The 16,655-nt window shown below is 30.9% G+C and overlaps 3 protein-coding genes across 4 annotated transcripts in view; 1 reads left to right on the top strand and 2 right to left on the bottom strand.

Moving 5' to 3' along the window:
• LOC131598718 (protein SODIUM POTASSIUM ROOT DEFECTIVE 2) overlaps window positions 1-386 on the bottom strand; it is a 1,303-nt gene extending 917 nt beyond the window's left edge. The window contains exon 1 of the mRNA XM_058871304.1: window positions 1-386. This exon is cut by the window's left edge and continues 122 nt beyond it. Within this exon, the coding sequence (XP_058727287.1) occupies window positions 1-76 (76 nt within the window). The 5' untranslated portion in view covers window positions 77-386.
• Window positions 387-5,361: 4,975 nt separating this feature from the next.
• LOC131594327 (probable ADP-ribosylation factor GTPase-activating protein AGD14) lies at window positions 5,362-12,026 on the top strand. 2 transcript variants are annotated; one of them, XM_058866423.1, is made up of 15 exons: window positions 5,362-5,468; window positions 5,658-5,826; window positions 6,923-6,984; window positions 7,436-7,523; window positions 7,627-7,688; window positions 7,769-7,865; window positions 8,026-8,436; window positions 9,270-9,585; window positions 9,661-9,827; window positions 9,917-10,081; window positions 10,179-10,286; window positions 10,506-10,589; window positions 11,061-11,397; window positions 11,490-11,535; window positions 11,879-12,026. In XM_058866423.1, the coding sequence occupies exons 2-15, from the start codon at window positions 5,728-5,730 to the stop codon at window positions 12,009-12,011; spliced, it is 2,175 nt and encodes a 724-aa protein (XP_058722406.1). In that variant the 5' UTR covers window positions 5,362-5,468; window positions 5,658-5,727; the 3' UTR covers window positions 12,012-12,026. The 2 variants fall into 2 exon arrangements, with proteins under 2 accessions (XP_058722406.1, XP_058722407.1); XM_058866424.1 differs by having other exon boundaries at window positions 9,661-9,815.
• A 13-nt stretch (window positions 12,027-12,039) lies between these two features.
• Window positions 12,040-15,221, bottom strand: LOC131594330 (uncharacterized). The gene is made up of 12 exons (XM_058866431.1): window positions 14,975-15,221; window positions 14,785-14,858; window positions 14,534-14,693; window positions 14,395-14,419; window positions 14,208-14,297; window positions 13,921-14,083; window positions 13,760-13,833; window positions 13,608-13,677; window positions 13,338-13,409; window positions 13,120-13,256; window positions 12,743-12,816; window positions 12,040-12,411 (listed from the first exon to the last, which is right to left on the bottom strand). Exons 2-12 carry the CDS (start codon window positions 14,794-14,796, stop codon window positions 12,344-12,346), a joined length of 945 nt encoding a protein of 314 aa, XP_058722414.1. The 5' UTR covers window positions 14,797-14,858; window positions 14,975-15,221; the 3' UTR covers window positions 12,040-12,343.
• Between the last annotated feature and the right edge of the window lie 1,434 nt (window positions 15,222-16,655).

The following is a 16,655-nucleotide window of genomic DNA, read 5'->3' on the forward strand; positions in this document are numbered from 1 at the left end:
AAATGTTCATACAAAAACAAGTGTTAGAACAAGAAGAAAGACAAAAGTTTCCCAACATCCTCCTTAGCTTCCCCATTCCAATGTCTTGAAAATTTGACAAGGTTTTTGCTAGAACCAATTATGTTACAATAACAAGGTGGAGAGAGACATGAAGAGAGTGTGGAAGAAAAGAATTTTGAGGTTAAATTTTATTGGGGAAGGAAAAAGAAACACAGGACTCAATGAAGTTTAGAAAGAATATTATTAAATAGTGACAATAGAATATGTGGTTAAAAGTTTGTCATGTGATGAACCACCCAACACAAGACCAAATTTGAAGAATTCAATTAGATTGATGGATTTAGATCTGGTTAAAAGAGAGGATAATCTTGACTCATAATCATGGAATTAAGAAATATGTATGTAGATCTATAAATAATCCAAATTAATGAACTATAATTAAATATGCAAAAGAGGTCTCATAAAATTATATTGTGCCTCATATTATTAGAAGTTTAGACTATTATTATTGGTTCTATGAAAAGTTAGTATACACGTTTTCATATATGTAAAATGTTTCATGAGTTCACTTAGAGTTAGAGTTGTTCTGATCCGAATCCAACTGTTTAAATTTATTTGAAATTAAACTAAATTAAAATTGTTAATTTGTTATATCGGTTGAAAATTCTGAATTGTATTAATTTTTCTCAAATTGAATAATTTGTTAAGGAATCAAACCATTATATTTGTTTTTGAATTTTTTTTATAAAAAATTTTAGACTTATTTTTAGGATGCCATTTTCATTTTTTAACTTAGGTTTGATTCAATTTATTTATCATTTAATTTGATTTTAAAACTTTTAATATAATTCGGTTTATCAATCAAATATATTGATTAAATGTTTTAATTTTAGTTTGATTTGGTTGGAGAATTTTTTTATCAGTACTATATATAACACTATATAGTGCATAGTGCTTAGTGGACAACATAGATTAGGTGAAATTATTTACATATACTTAGACTTAAGTATTCCCATAATTTTGTAAAGTAATATTATCAACAAGAAAGGCCAAGAGAAAAATGACAAATTAGTAGAATAAGTAATTGAGTGATGCACATTAATTTAAGTCATGAATGGAAGTATGAAGCTGTGGTAATATTTGTCTTCACCTTATAATATATGATAATGGAAAATGGGACAGGTGGTTATGCATTATTGGATGCAATGAGATAATAATGGTTTCCCAAATTATTGAATCGTTGAATAATTGTGTTAAATGAAGGTTCTTTTATCTACACAAGTTGGTCCATGTGACAACCTTTCAATGGTAGTAGAATAATTTTTTTGAAGAACAAATACTAAGAGCTAAGTTATGTCAGGTTGAGTGTCATTCACATGAGATAAATAAATAAAAGAATAGGAAAATAATTTCTTATATATGGTGCTTAATTATAAGAAAATTTCTCCACCCACCTCCTAACCTTCTTGCCCATCCCTGGTGAATTTACCACACTACTCCTTGTTTCGGAAGTTCATTTCAGAAAAGGTACTTTTTTTTGTTAAAAAAGGTGTTTTCGGAAATGTATCTCCGAAAACGTGTTTTTTTTAATATAAAATATTGATTTCGGAGATGCATCTCCGAAAAAAAGTTACTTTTCACAAAATGTGGTGTTTTCGGAAGTTCATCTCCGAACGCACCCCCTTGGAGGAATTCGGAAATGAACTTCCGAAATATTTCAAGACCAAATTGGTCTTGGAATCTTTCGGATATACACTTCCGAAATAATTAATAATTATTAAAAAAATTAAAATCAAGGTGAATCAATACAATTAATATGTATAAAATCAAGATGAATCAATAAAATGAAGGTGAATCAAAACATCCTAAACTATTTGAAAGTTAAAAATTATTTTACTAACTTATATAAATCAAAAACATTTTAATTCCATAAGTAAATTTTGAATTATATAGAATTAAATATAAAATTTATTCATTAAATAAAATTAAGACAAAATTTTTTTTTAATTTTTTTAAACTAAATAAAAAATTATCTCATTTTTAATTATGAATCAGAATAGAAATATATAAATATTTAATAATAATTATTAATTTTGTAAGTGAAATATATAAATATATAATATATAAATATATAATAATTAATATATAAATATATAAATATATAATAATTATTATAAATTAAAACACTCATTTTTTTTAATTTTTATAATTATTATATAAATATATAAATATATTTATAATTAATATATAATAATTATTATATAAATATATAAATATATAATAATTTTTATAAATATATAATAATTATTATAATTATTATATAAATATATAAATTAAAACACTCATTTTTTTAATTTTTTTTGTAAATACATAATGATTATTATAAATATAAAAATATATAAATAAAAAATTATAACTCATTTTGTAAGTGAAATTATTTTAATTTTTTTAATTAAAATTATTTTAAATTTTAAAATATGAATCAGAATAGAAATATATAATAATTATTATTCATAACTAAGTAAATTATATCAAAATATATAATTATTATTATTTATTACTCATAAATTATATCAAATTTATAATATATAAATTAATTCATATCCTAAAATTAATTTTTGGAATTTTTAGATTTTTTTTGTTTTTTCGGAGATACATCTCGGAATTAATCAAAATCCTAATTTTTGGGATTTTTTCGGAAATGCACTTCCGAAGTCTGAAAAAATTTAGAAAAAAAAATATTTCGGAAATGCATTTCCGAAGCAGGGGTAAAATGAGATTTTCGCTGGGGGTGACCCCATAGGGAAGTGGGTAAAAAAAAAACTTAATTATAATATAGCATCAACTTACTAATGAATGAGTTAGGGTAGTGAAAAAGGCTAAAAATATTTAAATTCTAGTTAAAAATGATGTGCACTTTTTAATATCCATTCTCGTTAATTTCTCATCACTTAATTTTTTTTTACATTACTTTATAAAATAAAGTCGATTGGTGTGACATTACCTAATGGTATTTCAGTTTATACCCATCGTATTGGTAATGTTTTCTTTTCACATAGTCTTTACTTAAATGTGCTTTATTCTACTTAGTTTAATCTCAATCTCATTTATTTTAAAGCTTTCACTAAAATGTACAATTGATTTTTTTGCTCGTAAATGTGTTTTATAAGATTTTAGAGCCAAAAGAATGATTTGTTTGAGTAGTCACAGTTGAAATCGTATATAGATTGCAAATTGATGCAGTTATTGCTGACTGCATAACTTCATCTCACTGGCCTAAGTCAATCATTTCAATAACCGGCCGTATAAATAATGTTTTACTTAATAACCACAAATAATTTCTCACAATTCCAGATGATCAAACTAGATTTGTGTGGATTGTTGTCCTTCGAACAAAATATGAAGTATGCGCACAACAAAATAACTTTAACTTTGTAATCATGATAGAAACACAATACATGATAACCCCTAAAATCATCATAATAGACATTGACTCTGAATTTTTGTTAACCACATTCTTTAAAAGACATAACACATAAATTTGATGATATTCAAAACACACATAATAAATTCACTAAAGGAACAAAAAACTTTGAATTTTTTTTTTAGAAAACCAAAGGGTGTCATACAATAAGGTTGAGGTTGTGAACCTAAGAACAATAGTAGAAGTTTTGACAATATTTACAATGCCCAATCAACATCTAAATGCAAAATCCTAAAATGTAATAAAGACGGTCATATTGCCATGTTTTATTTTACCAAAAAGAGTCGTGAGAGCAAATAAGGACATCCTCCTTCATACTTTTATAAAGAATATTGTGAATGTAAAAATAGAAAGATGCATGCTCATAATATGTATTTCACTGACATTAAAGGACCCAAGAGAAATCTATTTGCCTAATAACAATACGACAAAATCATTTAATATGAGTTTTGGTAAGATCCCTAATCTTATCCTTTAGTTTTTCTAATTAATTAAGGCAAATAGTAATGTTATCCTAGCTAAGGAGAGATTACTAAGATTTAAACAATGATGACTATAGATAGACCTATTCACTTGATAGGCAATAATAAAATAACTAAAGAGAGATTATTGAGTTTTAAACACTGATGACTATAGATATACCCATTCACTTGATAGACAATAATAAAATAGCTAAGGAGAGATTACTGAGGTTTAAACATCGATGACTATAGATAGACTCATTCACTTGATAGATAATAATAAAATGGTTAAGAAGAGATTACTTAGGTTTAAACACCAATGATTATGGATAGACCCATTCACATGATAGATAATAATAAAATGACTAAGAAGAGATTACTTAGGTTTAAACACCGATGACTATAGATAGACCCATTCACTTGATAGATAATAATAAAATGGCTAAGAAGAGATTACTTAGGTTTAAACACCGATGACTATAGATAGACTCATTCACTTGATAGACAATAATAAAATAGGTTAAGCTGAAAGAGATTTGTATCTTTTTATTTAAGTGTTCTTAAGATGTTTGACTTAAAATAATTTTTAAGTAATATATTTGCATATTTGTTTCATTTTATTAAAATATAAGTATATAGTATTAAATATATATATATATATATATATATATATATATATATATATATATATATATATATATATATATATATATATATATATATATATATATAAATTTTTGTGACTTTTTTACAAATTATTTTTAAAAAACCAATAAAAAATATCATTTTTCATATCTATTTTTAATTTTGATAAGACCACTATTACATATTAGGATAAGTGGGGTAGTTAAACTTCTATGTGTTAATTGAATTAAAAGTGAAAACGGTAGGTCTATGATTCATGACGACAATATTTATATTTTAATATAAAATTGTTAGTGTTTATAAATTACAAACTATTTTTTTAAAAATAATATAATTTTTTGTTTTGATTAAAAAATAAATAAATTACCGTTAATGCAAATATAATTAATCATAAGAACTAAGAAGTATTTAAAAGTATAATTAAAATTGTATAGAGTATGGTTACATGATGCATTAATTCATATTTAAACCCTCTGATCAACGCCAAACAATCTAAATTTTAATTTTCAATTTTTTTGATATAAAATTTAAAATCTAAACCGTTCATTTTAATCAAACCGTCCAAATATAGTTGATTCCCTGCGGTAACTCACTTGTGAGTACACACAGACTTTCATATTTAAACCGCACGATCATAAAAGGAAATATTAGATGAGTCCAAAGCCGTCATTTCATTTCGCACTTTCCGATTCTCTACCTTTCTGTTTTTTCTTCTCTTTCTCCTTTCCGTTTCAGTTATTATACCTCTCTCTCTCTCTCTCTCTCTCTCTCTCTCTCTCTCTCTCTCTCTCTCTCTCTCTCTCTCTAAAAAAAGAAGCTCAAGAACTTCAACATTCTAACTTCTAACCGTTTCTTCTTCAGTTACTCAACTTTTTAGGGTTCACTTCACAACCTTCTTCTTCTTCTTCTTCTTCAATTTCGCATAACTCTCTGTTCCTAATCTCTACTCTTATCTGTTTCTTGCTCACTTCACTGCAACATTTTCATTTTCTGTAACTTCATTTTTCTTGATTTTGACTTGCTCGAACGTTTTCTTTCTTTCTTTCTTTCTTTCTTTCTTTTTTCAGAACCGTGATCGAATTGTGAACTTCATTGACTGTTGAAGATCGAATTCGAGTTTGGAGTTTGGAGTTTGAGATGGCGAGTCGGTTAAGCGAAGATGAGAAACACGAGCGCGCCATTCGAGCTCTTCTTAGGCTCGAACCGAATCGGAGATGCATTAACTGCAACAGTTTGGTAACAATGCTTACATGACTCAAAACTACATTAGATTAGATTCTTTCAATTGTAGAAGATATTGCTGTGAAAAACTAGTGAATCAGTGATTAGTTAGCAGAAATCGAGCAATGTGATTCGAGATACTTGAATTCAATGAGAAAAAATGAATTGGCGTTGCAAAGAATAACTAACTCATAACTGCAACAGTTTGGTAAGGTACTTGAAAATTACATTAGATTCTACTAAATGTAGAAGCCATTGCTCAGGAAAACTAGAGAATTAGATAAGACTTATGAATTACATAAGATTCTATCAAATGTGCTCTGTGATATTCGAATTGAATGAGAAAAATGTGTTAGTGTCATATAGTGGTTAGTTTGAAGGTTAACTAACTAAGTAACCAAAATATAACAGAAAAATAACTAACTCATTAGCTTTAAACCCTTTCTTAGATAATAGATTAGAATTCAACTTCAAATGAATTGCTATTGGCTAACTTTGTAGAATGTCGAACCAGTATGATATGATTTCTCCCATTCATGCAATGTGAAACGACAGTTTTTCCATTTTTGGGGTAAATGGTTAAAAATTGGAGTGTGGGGTTAGGTATGTATTCTTTTAATATGTAATGATATAAGTTAGTCATGTAAAATAGAAGCTATAGCAGCGTTATATCAATGTAGCATAACAGAATTTGATAAAACTGCCACTCTGAAAAGTGATTGACAATAGTGGTTTTCTTAAGTAGTTCACCAGAGTAAGCATTTGATAATTGATATTTCTTTATAGATTCGCTGAATAAATGCTTTATTAAGTTCTATATCCAAACACATCTATGGTTTTTCGATTTAGGTGTAAATTGTTGAAAATTGGAGTGAGGCTTTACTTGATTAGAAGCATAATCTATGCTCATGAGATGTTTATATTAGATTCTGGGAACGTACCCTTTTATATCATGTGTTCGAATAGTGGTTAGCAAGGTGATACGTTATATGATTTCTAACCAGGTTTTAAAGTGTTTTAGTTGTATTCTTCAGAATCTTATCAAGGAAATATTGCATTTGACGCCATAACAAACCTGTTACATTAATTATTACTTTTTATACTTTTGAAGGGACCACAATATGTGTGCACAGATTTCTGGACGTTTATTTGCACAAATTGTAGTGGAATACAGTAAGTCCCTATAAGAGTTCTGCTTATTTCAACCCTGTGATTTGAGTTGAATGCATGTTTTATGGTGGCCTGCTTTAGCCAGCAGTAATGATAATTTTTGTAATTTTTTCCATTTGTTTTTGCTTTTATGCTTTGCATTTTGCACATGTCTTTTGCTAATGAACTTAAACTCAATGGTGAAACTTGAAACATATTTTTACTGCAAGTTGTGTACTTTTATTTCTTAGTGTTTTTGGTAATGGATCAGAGTTAATAAAATTATACTCCTGCAAAAATCTGTATTAAGTCTAATGTGTATGCTATCATATGTATTGTGCGTATAAATGATTAAGCATGATCTGTATCTTGTTTAAAAAAGTATCATCCTGTACTTGACAAATTTGACCAATGCATTTCCTTTCAACTGCACATTTTTCTTCAAAACTCATGGGGTTTTTGTGGGAATTGACAGCCGTGAATTTACACATCGTGTGAAGTCAGTTTCAATGGCTAAATTTACTTTGCAAGAAGTTACCGCACTTCAAGAAGGAGGAAATCAGGTATTGATGCCTTTTTGTGAGAAAACTCGTGCTGTTTGTTTTTTCAATCCGCTCGATATCATATATTCTTGAAGTTTATTTCAGCTTTATCTGATACTTGCAGCGTGCAAGAAATGTTTATTTTAAAGAATGGGATGCACAGCATCATTCTTTCCCTGACAGTGAGTAAGTACTCGCTTGTATGTTTTCATGTATTATTGCATAGTGCGTTATTCGTTTATTCTGATTGTCATCTTTGGTGCCAGTAATGTTAACAGGCTCCGAGAGTTTATTAAGCATGTTTATGTGGATAGGATATTCACCGGAGATAGTACCTCTGACAAACTACCAAGAGTGAAAAACGTAAGATTTCACCCTTCTGGATTCATTATTTTAGCAAATGTTTGACAGTTTGATATAGATTTGATTTCAAGTTGTGTGTTATTTCCTTTGCTTTAGAATCGATTGAATTTGTCAGCCAATTCTAACTTCAGTCTTCTTTCTTGTGTTGCATGTTGTTCAGGGTGGTGACAAAGATGGATCATATGAAAACAGGAGAGTTGAGGCATATCAGGGAGGATCTAAAAGCCCTCCATATAAAGACTCACATGAACGTCGTTATAGTGACAGGTCTAGTCCAGGTGGAAGAAGTCCTGGATATGATCAAGAAAGTAGGCAAGTTGGTGATTATAAGAGAAGTCCCGGTCGTCCTCCAATTATCAATGATCGGCGTCGTGAAGATCGTAGAATATCCGATGGAGATTATAAGACGGAAAGTCAATCCCCTGTGCAAGCCAGAAATCCGGGCTCTTCTAGCCCACCCGTGGGCAGACCCGTTCAAGAAATTTTGGGAGAAAATGTAGTACCTCTTAGGATAAGTGGACCCCCCAAACCAAACAATGGAAAAGCTGCCGATGCCTCAGCACTGACACAGGTGAAACTATTACTTATGCTGCTGATGCTTCGTATGGTCTTTTAAAATGTAACATAAAAACCAATCAAATCATGCATTCTTGTGTTCTTCCTAATAGCTTACAGTGTATGGGGATTGTTAGTTCATGACATAGGACCTGTTTGGATTAGCATATGTGAACTTATCTACTGAAATAAATTTTGTGAAACTGTTTTGGCTAATTTATGAAAACAAGTTGTGATGTTTTTTATAAGCGTTTTTCAGCTTATTTTCATAAGTTTTTCAAAATATCTTATGAAAACAGTTTCTAATATAAACAAAAACAATTTAAAATTATTTTACCATTTGCTAAGAAATAGCTTACGCAAGCTTATACTTAAGCACTTATATTGTTAAGAACTTGTGCTATAAGTTGTATATTCAAACAGCCCACAGTATCATAGCTTATATAACCAAGTTGTCTAAAAGTTCGACTTTGCCACTCCCATTGGCCCATTTATTCTTTGAATAATAGTTGAATTTCAGTAGGCGTGTTTGTGTATTTTCCATGCTTCAAGGCAATGTGCTCTTCTTGAGGGGAGTGTATTCCTCTACCTCTAGTTTCAATTAGACTTCAGAGTTGTTGGTTTTTTGCCTTAACAACTAGAGATATCTTCCGTTTTCAATTACGGTTAAATGTATTATTTTCCTTATATTGTTTGAAGTTTTCTTGTAAGATTTGGCTCAGCATTTACAGTTTACTTTGTTTGGCATGAACTTCTTTGAGTGACATCTCCCATCTCCCTTATTGTAAGGTGGCCAACTTGATTTTGTACCCAAATTATACAACAATAACTGAATGTTCATGATTTCAGAGAACTGCATCCTCTGGTAGCTTGGTATCCAGTAATGAAAGCGAAGTAAATATTAAGCTTGAGACTACTAAGAGCCTTATTGATTTTGATGCTGATCCTGAACCTATTGCTCCCACAATTCCTCAAGCCCAACAAACCAGTGCGCCTCAACCTGTTTTGCAGCCAGGAAATTCCAGTGATGACAATTGGGCCTCTTTTGATATTGCTTCTGAGGCGAAAGCAAATCAAAGCACCTCAAATTTAAATCCACCTGAATCCGTACTGTCCCAATTGTCTTATTCGGCATCTATATCTTCTAATGCTCCGGGAGTCCAAGGTAATACACAAGTTGTAATGGCAGTGTGATAACATTACCAAGAAATGATGACTCTTTTTTTTTTTATATCTGCAGGACCAATTCCAGCAGGGGCTCTTAGTTTTGGCAGTTTATCATCTTTCCCATCCAATGGTGCTTCAATGCCATCTTCCAGACTGGCAGGTGTATTACCTCATAATAATGTAGGACAGTGGGCTAGTTCGCAGCATCAGCAACCAATGTTCTCTGCTGTAAGTAGTCAGGTTTGGCTAATGGAGTTGTCATGTCCAATACTGTTACCTGTTTATTTATAACGTCGTAGCATTTTCACCATCCTGAAAATATCTTGCAGCCATCGCATGTACCTTCTGTACCCACAGGGCAGAGGTATCCAAATACACCAATTCCACATGCATACCATCATGCTTCGGAGCTGGCCAATGAGGCTTTTAATAGTACTCTTTCTCAACCTTCTGCTGTAGAAGTAAAACCAAGTGGAAGAACTGAACTTTCTGAAGTAATTGTGATTTCTTATTTTACTTTACAACTTCTGTATTTTGTATACACTTGCATGTGTTTATTGTTTTCCTAACAATTAATTGTGATCGTTGCAGGATCTGTTCACTACAAAACACTCTTCCTTCTCTGCACCAGTTCAAGGTTGGCAGGCGGGTCTTCCCCAGAGCACGGGCAGCTCAATGCAATATAATAGCAATGTGGCGGTACTGTTACAATCCAGAATGATTACCTCAGATTATCTTATTATGCATTTGATTTTGTGCTTCAAACAGCTTATGATTAATAATCACAGAGAGAGAGAACCTTTCTTTTTTATTAAAAAGGACATTTCCTTCACAATTAGTCAACCAAATGCATGCTTTTAATCTGTAGCTAGTACAAAAATGAGTATTTCTCTTATGAATGTGTGCCCTCTGTTACAGCCAATACCAAGTTTTTTGGAGCCATCAAGGTCAACAAACCCATTTGATGTCAGCAGCAAACAGTACCCAGATCAAGATCCAAGTGTATGTGACTTTCATTGATTTATAATATTAGTATGTTCACTGTGTTGTACTATTGCAAATAATAGTTCCTACACTTGTCAATGCTTGGTGGATAATGCATGAGTATACATTTAAACCACTAATGTTAATCATTGCATATTGATGAATTTTCTCTTCGAAAGTTCATATTTGTGGAAGATTAACAACTGTTTGGATTTTGTCCACAATTTAGTAAAAAACTCTACATTTATTTTTTGTTTCTATCTGAAGTTAGTTAATTGTACATTACTGCGTAAAGTTTACATCTTGCATTTAGCTGAATTATACTGATTAATAAGAATATTGGATGTGTCGAAAATTGATGTCTTTGTTTTCTTTATGTTCTCCTTTCATTTAAATGGTTGGAACATTGAAATGTGATATACTGACTTTTTAACATGTTGATTCGTTGGTTAATTCAGACAGTATATATGTTGTTTTCATTGCTTGCAGTTTCTTTCCATTTCATCCTTGCATAGTGCGATGCCTAGTGTATCGCCATCACTCCCGATGCACCCTCCATGCCAGAGCAATCCATTGCTTGCATGGAGTCCACCTCTTCCTAATGCAGAAGGCACTATGCACTCTTCAAGCCGAGGTCTTCAACCAGATGCATGGAATCCACCCTTGCCATCCTTTCAAGCTGCCCCACCTAATGTACCATCTTCAGGCACTTTGCACCCTTCAAGCCTGGGCAATCCATCCCATGCCAGGAATCCAACCCTATCGTCACCATATGCATCATTCCTACCTTCCCAAGCACCAATTCATGCATCAGCATTGGGACCAGGTATGTTTATCCTTTTACCATTCTTCAGTTAACTCACGTATGCCGACGGTCATTTGCTTTTCAGTATCCTAAACCATGTCAGTGTATCTCAGGGTCTAACAATGGGCAGCAAATGCCAACTAACACACCAATGCCAAGGTAAATTTTCATCTTCAATCATGATCATGTTTATTACTTGCTCAGGCTGTTTTAGCTTATTAGATTTTAAATATCCTCTTGGAAACTCATTTGGGTCTAACTCAATGATATGGTGAACCCTTTATACTTGTTAAAACACATTTTAGCCACTCATTTTAAAGTTTCACTGATGTTCTTTGGCTGGATGTCTATAAGGCGTGATTGCTGAGAACGGTCTAGAGTTTTTAGTCGTCCTAGCTTTTGGAATAATCTGTGATGCGGACACTTAATTGCAGATACATCACTAGAATTTATGACTAATAGATTGGTGTTCAGTATTAAGAGATTTGAACTGAATATGCAGGCAAGAAGCTGGGAATTTTGGAGCTGAGCGAGACATTTTCGGCTTGTCAAATCCAGATCAGCAGCCTACTGATAAGCCGTCAACCACTCCCACCTCTAACCCCTTCCCTAAAGGAGGCAACCCATTCGCATAATGTAAAGATTTGTACATGGACCTGTAAATTCAAACATCAAGTCGACCATCTTGTACAAATACATGTAACTTTCGGTTTCTATTGTTTGTGGATCGAAGTTACAAACGAATAATGAAGGATTTGTGATGACCGGCTATGGGTCGAAGTGAAATATTTTGGTGTTGTAAATAGTTTATTATTATAGGAGCTTTAGAGAACTGCATATTTGAAGCTCCTTAGATTTGCTCTTTCTTGGCTTTACCATAAATTTTTTGGAAATATTGTAATCTCCCATGTAATCTCCCAACCATAAATTGTGCTCCTATGTTGACTCTTTCTTTCCTTAGATGTGCTCAGACTATGGAACCAAAGCAGTATGACAAGGATTTCTTCCATATAATTGGCGCTACCCAAATCCATACTGTAAAAAAAGATAAAAACTTCCTTTAGTCTTTGCTCAAGAAATTACAAATGTGCTGCATTAGAATCTACGGAACACTAACGTTGGTAATAACAATTTAAGAAAATTAAAATTATTGAATGTAACTATACGTGTCAATGTCGTGTGATGTCGTTGTTAGACAAACACTTGTTGGACACTGATCAAAATGTAGTGCCGGTGTCAGAAACAAACACATGTCAGATACTGATCACAATATCGTTGCTACATATTATAACTTTCTTTATTTCTCAGATTAAATATTCTTAATTTTATTTGATCATAATACTCGAGAAAGAATAATAAAACTTACAGTAAACACAAACTGTCAACCACTCATTTACTATTCTGACCCAAGCACTGATCCATCCCACACCAATTGACCATCTGCAGAACAACATAGCAATAACATTTTATTTCCAAAAAATTTATGGTTGCTCTTAAAGAAAGAAAGAGTCAACACCAAATAGCAATAGCATTTTATAAATGAGAAGAGGCCAAAAAGAAAAGTTATAGCATCGATGACAAACATTAATAGTAGAATATGTCAACCAAGGAACACATATAATCTTCATTGGAAACACATTTATGGTTTATTAGGTGGCGTCCAGATTTATATATCATAATTTCTTTTTGTTGACAAAACAAAACTAAAAGATGATGCCCTCATGTAAAAAGATGGAACCATACCTTTTCATAGAATAGTGACTATTCCATCCAACCAATAGCATTGCAAAGTACATAGCTCCTACGGCAAACACAAAATGGAAGAAGCCATAACCATATGGAACATCATTTTCTTCTGTTGGCCTCTCACTCTTCCTTAACTGCAAATTAATCATGTGTCAGATATGTATTGCAGAAAACTATATTAAAATTCAAGTTTGATTTTAATATTTGCAACAAACCTGAGAGAATTTAGAATCTAAGCTTGTTGAAAATGTTGCATAAACTATTGCTAGTATTCCAATAGCAAGACTCTGCGAACAGTTATTGTCACGTGTCAGTCAACATTGAAGGCAGTAAGCAGTGATGTCAAAACCGAACTGACCGGTTTGCCCGAAACCCAACAAGTCTTCTGATCATTCAACCACAGTTGATTCACAATTTTATAGATCCGGATCACAATTTTAATATTAAGTTTAAATTTTAGTAGATCATGAAATAAGAAATATTACCATGATGTTTTGCCAGTCATTTTCTGATATAGTATCTGCCTTCCGGATGCATTGATCTCCTTTGGGTTCACTGCATGCACAAATATCATTTAACATTCATATTCAGTAAAAAATATTTTTTCTCACCGCAAAATCAAACACGATATCCTTACCTTCTAATTGCACTCAAACAAAGGAAGACAACATATAGTCCCATTAACGCTGGACTTATAAGTCCACCATTTACCTATTGAGAAAGAAAATTTAAGCATAAAATTATGATGGTAGGAAAAGTGAGTTGAGCAAACAAAAATGAACTTAAAATAAAACTCACTTTTGGGTGAAGAGATACACTTGTCATGAGTATGACAAGTACCAAAGAACAAGTGATGAAGAAAATATTGAGAAGGCATGATCCATACCAAATATACATCAAAATTAGTCCCACCAAACATAAACAAAGTGAAGCTGTTGCAAAAATCATCACATGGATTTTGCTGCACATGAAATTGATGTTAATAATGCAAATACTAATGATGAATCATATCATGATAAAATTGATGAAAGATATGATAAAATTGATGAACTTGCATGCTAATTTATTAACAAAGAAAAACTTACTATCTTTCTACATATGTTTCAGATGAAAAATATTCATTAAGCCAATTAATCAAGCTGATTATGCTTACTAGCTGAATCAGGAGGAAAACACTGTAAAAGATAAACAATTAAAGAAGCCATATATCAATTTAAAATAGTAATAACAATATGATTTAACCATTTAGAAGAGAATGAAAAGTATACCCACCCAGCACCAAATTGTGCTACCTGGCCTGCCCAAATAAAAAAACAAAATGTGTCAGAATAATCGCATAATATTTTTAAAATTGGACTGAATATCGATCCATTAATAAATGGTGTTTGATTATTAGACAAATTTTACCTACCATATAGTTCCATCCAAGCAGCAGGGATTACAAATGGAACAATTGTAAAGAGAATCCACAGCACAATCTTTATTGACCACCATCCAGAATGCCACTTATCTCTTGCTTCATTCAATTTAGAAGCTCTTACAGTTGACCAAAACATCATCATGAAAAACAGCTTATCAAGAATTAAGGAACTTAACATCATGATAAAAAAAAATCACATTAGAGAGATGTACATATTTAAAATTTTTATCTTTTAAGGATACGAAGCATCCCATGCTCACTCTTAAGACTCCAGTTGATCCCAAACACTCTTTATCAATCCTGCATACTCTTAAACCTGCAGATTTTTTTTAATATAAGATAAATCGTTTGGAAAAATTAAATTGCATTTTTTTAACCATGGGAATTGAACCCACTAGACTACTTCAAGCAATATTTCAACCATGCCATTACCATGTTGTTGCAACGATCCCAAGCTAGGTATTTGGAATCAAGAGAATTTGGTCGAATTAGGGTTCCATCGATGAACCCTAATTTGTTCTTGGAACGCAGAGCAAGTTTGATTGCACGAGACCATGAATGGAAGTTTGAGTTGTTGAGAGATGGTGAAACGATGGAAAGACCGGGATTATCACTGGGGTGCATATAGAAAGGATCAAGCATATCTGTTTGATATGTATGGTTGCCCATACTTTAGCCAAGGCGGTCAATTTTTGGTCTCGACGCTGTTTGTTTGATGTAATTCCTCCTTGTATTACTTTCCATTTGATTAATGAAAGCAGTTGAATTTGTTACCGTCAAAAAAAACTAACACATATTTTTTATAAATTAACGTGTTTTTTATAATGTAATTTTAATGTTAAAATATTAAATAAATATTAACTATAACTATTATTTACATTAGACAAATTGTTAAAATATTAAATAAATAGAGCTACAATATAATAAAAAAGTTGGAAAACAAACATATAATATATTATTTAATGAGCAAAAATAAAATAAATGAAATGAGTTGGTTTAGGGTTGAGTATTAGCATGTTATACATATGGTCTTAGGTTTAATCCCAATGGGTATGTTATGTAATGAAAACAGTTTTTCATATATTATATATATTTTCTTTCAATAAACTTGATTGATTCAATTTCTCTCATAATTATGAGAAGAAATGTCTCACTATCTAGAATGTTATTTTTTCTGTTTTTTTTAATTGTAAATAATACTTTTTGAATTATTTTTAAATATTTAAAGATATATCTTAAAATTAACTCATTTATTATATTTAATATATATATATTATCTTTCTAAAAATGTATTATTGATTTTTTTAATAATAATAATATGTGTAAAAAATTTAAAAAGTATTGTTTTTTTTAACTAAATCATTATAGTTAAATTAAATTATTCAATTTAAATGATTCTCTGACAACCTAATTTAATCTTGTCTAACATATTACAAATTATTTGTAAATTTTTATAACATTTTTCACTAACTTATCTTTCTTTCATATTATCATATTAACTCTTTATAAAATTATTTATAAGTATTTTTTTAATGAGAAATACTAATAATAAAAATATATATGAGTAGGAGTGATTATTAAAGTATGTAGTTAAATCAAAATTTTACCTTTGAGTTTTATTAGTTCATCACGTGCCAACCATGCCAACAGATCTACAATATAAGAAAGTTTAATGTTCTGAAAAGGACCAATATGCCCCTTTGCTTTGTTGTTGATCCACGTGGCTTGCTTCTTTGAATTGCATCATTTTCTCCTCTTCCCATGCTACAATCTTGCGTCTCCCAACGACTTATTTTGGTTCTTTTTTTTCAAAATTTCTTTCTTGCATAAGTGAACATAAAATAAACTTTTCCATCTACTATCTTTCTTGAAAATCCAATATACTGTTTACTTTACTTAACATGTCTAATCACTTCACCTTCCTCTTTCCCATCTCTTTCCTATCTTAGTCTGTCATTTCTCAATATCTTCTTCTTCCATCTTCCTCCCTCCTCATTTCTCTAATATCTTCTTCTTGCAAACATGGATTTGCTTCGATCGATACAAACCCTATCTCTAACCTCTTCTTTCAAAATCAACTTTAATTCAAAAAAACTCATCATCTTCTATTTTA

Source organism: Vicia villosa, linkage group LG4 (assembly GCF_029867415.1).
Source record: "Vicia villosa cultivar HV-30 ecotype Madison, WI linkage group LG4, Vvil1.0, whole genome shotgun sequence".
Classification (NCBI taxonomy): domain Eukaryota; kingdom Viridiplantae; phylum Streptophyta; class Magnoliopsida; order Fabales; family Fabaceae; genus Vicia; species Vicia villosa.